General features: G+C 39.2%; 2 protein-coding genes across 2 annotated transcripts in view; both read left to right on the top strand.

Annotated features, from left to right (window-relative positions):
* The first annotated feature begins 974 nt into the window (after positions 1-974).
* Positions 975-7,550, top strand: LOC120489925 (uncharacterized). The gene is made up of 5 exons (XM_039687179.2): positions 975-1,405; positions 4,025-4,143; positions 5,173-5,326; positions 5,417-5,535; positions 5,614-7,550. Exons 1-5 carry the CDS (start codon positions 1,108-1,110, stop codon positions 7,411-7,413), a joined length of 2,490 nt encoding a protein of 829 aa, XP_039543113.2. The 5' UTR covers positions 975-1,107; the 3' UTR covers positions 7,414-7,550.
* Positions 7,551-8,575: 1,025 nt separating this feature from the next.
* The window catches only part of LOC120489904 (uncharacterized), a 13,728-nt gene continuing 12,227 nt past the window's right edge, over positions 8,576-10,076 (top strand). Inside the window, exons 1-3 of the mRNA XM_039687139.2 lie at positions 8,576-9,379; positions 9,473-9,637; positions 9,756-9,874. Of these exons, the coding sequence (XP_039543073.2) occupies positions 8,977-9,379; positions 9,473-9,637; positions 9,756-9,874 (687 nt within the window). The 5' untranslated portion in view covers positions 8,576-8,976. The remainder of the gene's footprint in view (positions 9,380-9,472; positions 9,638-9,755; positions 9,875-10,076) is intronic.

The raw sequence follows: 10,076 nt of genomic DNA, 5'->3' as shown, positions 1-10,076 counted from the left end.
CCCTTGAAGCCCTGTAAAAGCATATGTGACTTCAAAATACATTACAAAATAAATGTCTCAAAAACAGTAGAAAATAATCAGATGGCTTTCAGACTCATTGGATGGTACTGTCAGATTCAACAGTGGCACAGGAATAATTATTTCATAATGTCTCAGAAAGCAGTGATAACGGAGCAGTCAGTAACTTCAAAAGGATCTTCAAAACTTTTTTTATTACTTAAACAGTAGCAAAGGTATGGAAAATACTATCAGGCTGTAATGATAGCCTACTGTTTAACTTTACTCAAAGAGTGCAGGACAACTGAGCAAACAGGAGAATTTGAAATAGTTTATAAGTTAACATAGGCATGTCCAAGAGATTCTCAAACGTTTTTCAGCATTACTCCAGTCTTCAGTGTCACATGATCCTTCAGAAATCATTATGATGTCAATAACAGAAATCAATATGATGACATTTATGATTATTATCAAAGTTGGAAACAGTTCATATTTGTGTGGAAACCGTCATAAATTTTTTTCAGGATTCTTTGATAAAGTTCAAAAGAACAGCATTTATTTGAAATACAATCTGTTACTGTAATTTATGATCACTTTTATAAATCCTTACACATTTTTAAATAAATTCTTAACCCGCAAGCTTTTGAATGGTAAAGTAGGCCTATAATGCTACAAAAAGTTTCTATTTCAGACAAATATTGTTCTTTTGAAAAAAAAAAAAGAAGGAAAAAAAGGCCTCCGTGCGTTTTCAACATTGAGGATAATAGCTGCTATGCGGATCTATCCAAAACTATAACAAATAAAGACTCGAAATAGCATTTTAATGAGTCTATTTAATATATTAGTTTAATTTTTTAAGTTGTAGTTCATTAGAAAATTGTTTAATGCCATTTAGACAATTAGCTTCAGCTGTGGTTCATAGCGAAGGCTACAGCTCAAATGGCGTCGGTTCCCAGCGCAATGCTTTTTATTAGTAGTTCTCAGGCTCGATAGTTAGCTATATTTTACAAGCTAGCTCGCATGCTGTTTGTGCTAGCATAAAATGAGTTGAACCTCAACATTGATGAAAAGTAATTGTATCACTAAGAGCGGGAGATTCAACTATCCGAAATGAATGCATGCGGTCATCTTTCAATACTTTGCATCTTATTATTCGATCTTCAGCCTGCTTTTTGTAATGAATTTGCCAAGAGGGATGTGCCTAATGGCCACGACGAGATATCAGGTGGCGATTTCTTCAAGTCTTGGCTAAACTCAAAACAGCGAAGAAGTGTGAAATCGGTCGAAGACGGAGGACTGAAAGCATTAAAACAGACACGACAAATTAAACCGCAGTTTGAATGCGGCGACCTGGTGTTTAAAGTTTTTCTGAAGCAAGATGATGTCGTCAATCTCCGAATTAGTGGACGTAAGTAGGGATGGGGCCGATCCGATCCAGTATCGGTATCGGGACCGATACCAGCGTAATTCACGTATCGGATTTTTCCGATCCAACCTGCGGAGAAATCCGATATTTATGATCCATGTATGCGCTTTAACGTTGGCTGCTGAAATGACTCCAAAAGGGATTCCCCGGGGCTGCTAGTCTGCTAGCCTAGCTGGCTGCAAACTGAGGAATGGATATCCTGAACGGAGGTGCAGCTCAATCATAGACTGTAAAAAATAGGGCTCAATGAGACACACAGACGCCCGCTCAAGAAATCCATTCCGCAGTTTGCAGCCAGCTAGCAGGATAGCATTGAGCTACCAATATGTTTGCTGTGTGGAAATCCTATGGTGGAAATACTTCACACTGGAAACACCGCAGCAGAGCAAGACAGCAAAATGCAATGTTTGCAAAGCCGTATAAATTAAACTATTTGTCTGTGATGCATGTTTGCAATTCGCAGTCCAGAAGAGAAAGAGAGAGAGATCTCTCACGCGGTGCCACAGCACGCACAACACGACAGCCCTGCTTAATGAGTGACGACAGAGAAAACATAGCCTGGTTACACTTTAGATCTGTGATATTAGTCTGATTTCCAAAGATTAAAGAATATATTGAGGTAAAAAAAAAAACATTAAACAATAGCCGCATTCTGTGTAGCCAACTTCCTTCCCATCGTCATTTCTCCGTAAAACTCAAACTTTAAGACAGAATCAGCACGATCGGTAATTGTTGTAAAATGCCGTCTCTGCTGTTGCTAAATTGCGGGACGCTTTTAATAATAAAAAGAGCTATTAAAAGCACAAAAGTTGCGCAAGAGGGCGGCGCGCGCTCCGAAACAGACAAGCAAATTATACTTTGGGCTTCATATGCGCGTCTAAACGATCAAATGTAGCCTGCACAAAAATGTCAAAACGACCGGCTTGGAGATTATCACTTAACTACGTTCATTTTAGACATAAACGGTTTATGGAAATAGTTGGGAGAAAATATGGTGCATCAGTAGACTATGAAATCCGCACTAGTTCTTAAAGGGGCAGCAGTATAAATGTGACGATTGCGACATTACTGCGAATCAAACAGCAAAAGGCAAAGAGAAAATAACTCACAGCTCTTGAATGAATAACTTCAGCTTTAATAAGCATAAATCTATCTATGATAAACTTTGCAGTGCTATTTTACTTTTGATTACTTTATTATAATTCTTTTTAGACGATATACCTGAATAATGTTAGTAGACCTTCCTGAAATTAAAGCACTGTGTAGGCCTGTATAATGCGTATATCTTTGTTTAATTGTCTATCTATTGTTTAATATATCTATTATATATATATATATATATATATATATATATATATATATATATATATATAATGACATAGGCTACATGCGTACGTATCATCCTTGCTTGTAGAGAGGTGTTTATTTCAGCATCATATAAAATCAACAATAATGATAAATAATGTTAAAGCAAACACAGGTCTGGTATCGGAAAAGTATCGGTATCGGCCGATATCCAAAGTCAGGTATCGGGATCGGATCGGAAGTGAAAAAATGTGGATCGGTGCATCCCTAGACGTAAGTGTAAACAGAATATCCTTTAACTTCCTGTTAATTCCCATAAACCACTAAATTGCAAGTGATTTATGTCAGCGAATAGTAATGCATGGAAATTTAGAACGTAATTTGTCTCAAGCCATTAATAACAAACTCCTACGAAATTTTCAGAGAATGTCTTTTTAGAGCGCTGTCAAACCGATAGTTCACTTTGAAATTAATTTGGTATGTTTTAGTTTACCTCAAGGGCATCCAATATGTAACTTAGGTGTCTATGTTTCCGCAGTAGTTTCAATTTTGATATTTTTAGGTCAAACCACTCTTGTCTGTCAGTCATATAATGCAGGTCAATGGTCACCACCTCAAAGAGCATGCACAGAGAAGTCCAAATTAAACATGATTTAATGACTCGTAAATGTAAGTACACATTGATGGGCTAAGACACGAAACGAGCGGTTTGTGTGAGAAATCGAACAGTATTTATATCGTTTTTACTTCTTGTAGCCACAGCCACAAAGTGCCAGCACCCTCAGATCACTTGGGTGTCGTTGTGGTTACAAGAGATACTAAAAACAATATAAATGCTGTTCGTAAAAACTCATTTCAGTACAATCAACTTGAAAAAGTTGAATCTCCTTAAATCTCTTATGGTGTTCAGCAGGGCTTTATTCTGGGTCTTCCTCTTTATGCCTTATGTATGCTTCCACTCGGCCATATTATACAGAAACAAAATTATCTTATCTACTGTATGCCGATGACTCTCCTCCTAGTCCCTCATTAACGTTTTAAAACTACAGGTGAACTGGCTTTTGCTGTGATTGCTCTGGAATATTAATCCCCTTCTATTTCCGTTTAAATCCTCTTTGAAGACCCCATTTTTTTTTCTTCGTTTCTATTCTGTTTTGAAGGTATAGGCTACAATTTAATTTGGTCATGTATGTTTTACATTTATTGTTCAACATCTGTTGTTTTTAAATGTTCTTTATAAATGAACTAAACTAGTCCTGTATGTATTTAAACTGCAGCTATGTTTTCTTCCGATAGCGCGTGGAGACCTGCTCCGCTTGGAGCAGTTATCAGCTTTTTGTGGTGTTGCCATCAAGACGTCACACACAGATGTCCACCTGCTATTCAGCTATGATTCATGTTATGTGAAACCAGAGGTTCGTGTCTGTTTGGTTTTCCATTTCAGTCACTGTAAAAGCGTTCTTCAATAAGATCTGTAAGATCGGTCTTGTATTTGTATTTCTTTCTTTTTTTCTAGACAAATGTCTCTTTTTGGGGGTTGTTCTGGCGGTAAAGTGACGTCAATGCATTCCCTCTATATAAATCATAAGGAATTATTCAGACTGTGTAAATATGCTTTCCGTCAGGGCGTATCAAGTTAAACGTATACAAAACGTATTTTGACACATTTGAATTCTGCGGATAATGGCGTATTTTGAAGCGACATGGACGAGATTAGGAGGAAATTGTGGCTTAATCAAGCTCAATGGCTCTGGGCAAACTGTGATATAAACCTATAGGTATGGCAATTATATATAATAGGAAATTAGGTCAACACATTGAAAAATGCTGAGTGTTTCAAGTCTTCAAGTATGTATATTTATGTATGTATTTTCACAATCTAGATTGCATCAAAGCACCTTTACAGTGTCAATCAAAACATAACAATATTCGTTTCTTAGTGGAACAACACCCATGTTTGGTAGAGCTGATCAATGGTGTAATTTATTGGTTAATTAATTTGAATATCCCCAACTGAGCAAGCCAGATAGCCTGGCTAACACCAGACCACGTATCATTGAGAATGAAACGTGGTCTGGAAACCACATGTAAATTTTCTCGTATTTGACTCGTGGTTTACGAATGCCCCGAGCCGTATTATTGGGTGCTACGAATGTCTATCAAATGCGCCTGTGCTCCCTCCCTGTTCTGTGATTGGTTCCCTATTTCAGGGGAAGATTTAGTTCGTGGTATCCAGACTGCCTAGCAAGGCAGAATGGGGAAACCCAGGCTACAAGCCAAAGGCAACATGGCAAGGAACTGAAAAGTGACTTAATGGGGAAAAAAAAAAAAAAAAAAAACATTGAGAGAACTTGAGCTCACTTGTGGAAATCTCAATTTGTGGGCCTCAATAAGATGATCTTTAAAACGATTCACTTTATTAATTTTGTACAAAAACATTACAGGAAAGTGGATATGTATTGTCTCTGAGCTGGTATGGGACAGAGCAGGCTCTGTCCTGTCCTAGAAGTATGACCCCTCCCTCCGTTGTCTGTAAGAACAATGCCATGGAAATGACTTTAGCTGGTGATGGGAGAGCAGATGAATTGTCAGTTGCATGTAAGTATTGAGTAATGGGAATGAAAGCAAATACAGTGGTGACTTACACTTGTGGACTTTCTGATGTGTTAATATCACCTGTTTCCACAGTAAATGGGGAATGGGCACCTCTGCTTTATGTGGCTGCTGAATGTTGGCACAGAGAGCGGTCTTACCAGGGACAGCTCACCTTCTCTGTTCCGTATAGCAGCTGCGGTGTCTACTTCAGGGTGAGTTGCTGTGGGTATTGGGCGATATTTTACGGATTTGGAGATTATTTCTGATGTTCGGTTTAAATGTGATTTCAGGATGGTCACTTCATTCTGGTTTTGAAATCAAAAGGCCAGATGATTCCACTGTCTTGTCCATATGAGCCAAAACCAGGGTTTCCAGTCAAAAACCCTGGGTTTTCTGAGACAACCCAACCTCCGCCACAAAAGCAACTCCGTGTATACCACAAGGAACCAATTGTATTTCCAGTTGAGCAACAGCAAAGAAATTTATCGGGATCACCCCATCTACACCCAAGGAGTCGTTGGCTGCCTAAATTGCCATCTTTGCCATCGTTGCCTGGCTCTTTTAATCTGTCTGTAAACTTCCCCTTTTCACTTCCTATGCAAAAAGAGCCGGTGCTTTACAGAGATCCTACGACAAGTAAACAGGGGGTTTTGACTCCTGAGCCGGTTCCTCGACCAACTTTTAAACCGATTATTGAATCGACTGTGGAATCGACTACTGAATCAACTCCTGAACTGACTACTGAATCTGCTACCGAATCGCTTCCCGAACCGACACGTGAACCGGAAAACGAACATCGACAAAGTAATCTTGAGCAGATGGAACATGATCTCGCTGCTGCGGTCACAATTTCTCCTTACCACGTGGCCTATCCTAATAGTTTCGAAAGACCGGTTTCATCTCGTCAATCTAGGCCTTCCTTTGTACCGAAAAATCAGTTTTCAAGGGTTCCTGTCCCTAGTTCTTCCCTGTATCCTTTTGGGTCAGCTCAGAACTACAACTTTCCTGATCGGCTTAAAGTAAATCCTTCTCTTGACAGTATAGCGCAGTATCTTCCACCCGGGTATTTCATATGCTCACATAATCCACCACCACCGCTTCACCCAGAGAGGTTTCTGCCTCCTGTTCCAAATCCTCTTCAACCTTTACAGTTTCAAATACCCAGTTATCAAAAGCCTGACATTACTTGGTTTGCACCATCTAACCCTGCTGTTCCTCCCATGACTGTTTACCCAAAGCCACTGACCAGTGCTGTGGCTTCTAACCCCCATCAACTTTTCCAGCCAGCTCAGTATTTTCAGCCTGCTGAACCACACCTAAACTTTTACAGAGGAAGTTATGGCCCTCTGGGTTCCACCTCAACTCGCCAATCCCCAGAAAGACTTTATCCCTCTTTCCCTGCTCTGCAAGAGGATGGACCCAGCAGTCCAAAACGTATCCAGAAGCCAGGACAACAGCCTTGGTCAACCAGTCACCGTCCTGTAAAAAAGCCATCTCAAGAGCCAAAACCACTGGTGCCAACTTCAAGACGTACACCAGATGTTCTCGAGCATCTGACTGGTGGAGATGAGTCTCTAGAACTTTATCAGAGGTCTTTTGAGGATGCATCTGGAATAGAAATCCCAAGTCATTCACAATACCGGCCCACTCTGCTTTCAGCTGATGTTTCCACGAGAAAAACTGGTTCCCGTCACATGGGCTTTTTCCAGCCACGATCCATTGCTCCAGTTCCCAGTCCACAGGCCCCAAAGTTTACAGGCAATCGTCCTATTATGTCCTTGCCACAACCCATGCCTCGTTTCTTTTCTGTAAAGGAAGGTGCGCAGGTTGCACAACTTCCTTACAGTCAGGGCCCTTCAGTAAGGGGCATGCAGCTTGCCCCCGTCTACTCTGAAAAGCCAAGTGAAGCGAGCAGTCAGAAGCCTCAGAATGCCACCCTGCCACCGCACCAGTTCTTTAGACCGGCAAGTCTAGAGAAGGACATTTTTGGGTCTCCACTTTTTAGATCTACCTCCCAGGAAGTGCAACCGCCAAAAGATGCATCCCACTCCTATTTCTACAGTCCTTCAGCTGCTGAAGCGCTCAATTAAAACGTGAACTGGAATGGTGATGCATTTGAAAAGATGTTTTAATAAAACAGTCTTTTCAGAGAAATTTAGTTGGTATGGTGGTGTTGAAGTGACTTGATTAAACTGTTCTACTGATAATATAATGCATATTTTGTAAACCGCTTGTTGACTTATTTATTGAATGAGTTGGACTTACAATAGATAGGTTTTGCATGAACTCTATATTAGATGCCACAAGAATTTTTACGTTGACTCATTTTACCACTGACTCAAAAATATCAAATGTTCGTCACAAAAAGGTTTGTTTTAATTGTCAACAAAATGGCTTCCTACAAATGGCACACTTGCTTTGATTTCCAGACATTAAGCAATTTTCTTTTAAGCAACGATACTTGACTATTTATCTTTTTTTTTTTTTTAATTAGTCTTACAAATTAATTAGCTTTTTATAAGGTTTACACAATTCCATAATTTATAGAACAATAGTGACAAAGTGACTAGAATTTGTAAAATTTCACAGTAATATGTTGACATGTGGATGGCTTATCCTTTTATATATTGGCATCATTTTGAAAATATTACTGACACAGATGCCAGCTCTTAAACTAAACAAACTAATTTATGGGTCATTATAGTGAACATGATGCAATATACAACAGCTGCATAATGAATATTGAAATTATGAACTATGTTCATCATCATTTTCACCTCAAAGCTTTCAAAGAGTGAACATTCTTTTATTTTCAGGGAATTTAGCTCCATATGCGCCATTTATTTCTATCTTAAATATTATTTAAAAAATAATAATCAATATATGCAGTTACCAGTTAACAAAAAAATCAATTTATGTTTGCTTTGTTTGTTTGTTTCGGGGCTGATTTGTGGTTTGTTCCTCCAAAAGAGTCTCTGTATTTTTGTAGCCTATTTTTTCTTCTTCGAATATTCATTTCCTATGGTGGTCAAGCGTAGTATAACTAAAGAGGACTACAACTCAAGGTGTCCATGACTTTTTCACAAAGTAATGCCCTGTCCAAATACCCACATTTTTGGCGCCTTGCACACACAGGAAGTAAGTGCGCAAGACCATAATGCCAAAGTGCAGTGCCCTTAATGTACACTAAACGCATATCCCATCATGCATTATGTTGGGAAACTCGCGTGCCCCGAAATCGTGAGATGTCAAGGAAAACAGTCACACATATAATTCCAATTAATTAGATTGCATTTAATATGGTAGTAAAACATCAAGTGTTGCACATTTTGTTGGTGCAAAGATGAGTATTTTGTACAACATTCGCAACTCTTCACAATTGTGTCTTCTGTTAGTTAAGTGACTGAAGATATTTGGAAGTTTATTTTAAATAAGTATAGAAATAACTATTGTGCCCCATCGTGTTATAAGCGGTCAAGTGCATTTGTAACCCCTCCACTCGGACAGTAAGGGTATTTGGACAGAGTTTCACAATTAATTCACGAAGTTTCGTTGCATTCCGAAGTTACAGGTGGTCTAGATTAATTTGTTGATTGGACTCGCCATTTGCCCATGCGAGCTTGGGTACGCATGTGAGGTGAAACAAACTGGCGATGTCTTGCGAAATTAAAACCTTAATTACAGTCTTTATATTATCAACAATATCACTTAATCTCAATTGTCGTACTATTAGCGCGACGTCTGAGCGGGAAGGTTATTCAGAAGAATACAGTTTCAATATTTTTAACAATTTTGCGGACTTAAGCGGTGCGCTGGAACTGAACCTAACAAATCAGAATTTAAAACACAGTAGACTCGCGAGTTCAAAACTTGACGTCCCAGTTGATTCTTCCTCCTACAGTAGTACGAATGAAACGATACCTCAGTCGAGTGAGTCCATGTATGAATCGCGATCAAACGACAGCACTATGCACTTCAACAATGAAACAACTCCACTCAGAAGTTTCCTCAGAAACGATTTTCACATCGAGGATGGATTTCAAGCTGACACACCATGTGTGTTTTTTCCTTTTTCTAAACTATAGCCAACTATTAGCGTGTTTTTAAAAATGTTAAACCACGTTGAACGTTTTTGTGTTTTATGGACAGCATTTGGGGAACCAGGAATGTTTAGGAAACATTCTCGACGTGGGTCTAGCTCCCAATCCACATACAGGCCTATGTGGCAGCCATTACCCACGGTTCACTGCTCAGAAGAGGCGATGACCCTAAAAGCCTCCGGAAGAGAATACACGAACATCTTTGTCGAAAGAGGTGAGAATAGTGACTGTGTTATTCTTGTTCAAGTTCAGTGTAAACACTGGATCACGTTTTGCTAAACATTTCACTCTGCTGGTCCTACGGACAATAATCTGCTGTGTTTCCTTCATAGTGAATGCGGCCCCACTGCCTTTATTCCAGATTCCTGCATATTGTGGATATTCTGTAAGGGTCACATGGAAAGATCTGGTCCTAACTACCCCATACAATGGGTGCTACATCACACAAGAGGTGCCAAATATGTCATCTTATACCTTAGTTCCTTGGTTTGTATTTACCAAGCACGCAAGTAGTAGGCTATCTATATTGATTTGTCTTTTCAAAGTTCTTGATGACATTACTAGTCCAGAATGTATTAAATCGTTGCTGTCGATTTTATTTTATCCCACTGTTTTGACATATTTATGATGTAACAGTTTGCTTGCTGTTTAAT

Source organism: Pimephales promelas, chromosome 6, assembly GCF_988280905.1.
Source record: "Pimephales promelas chromosome 6, fPimPro1.hap1.1, whole genome shotgun sequence".
NCBI lineage: Eukaryota > Metazoa > Chordata > Actinopteri > Cypriniformes > Leuciscidae > Pimephales > Pimephales promelas.
Note: the sequence above shows the minus strand (reverse complement) of the source record. Positions and strands in the feature narration are given on the sequence as shown.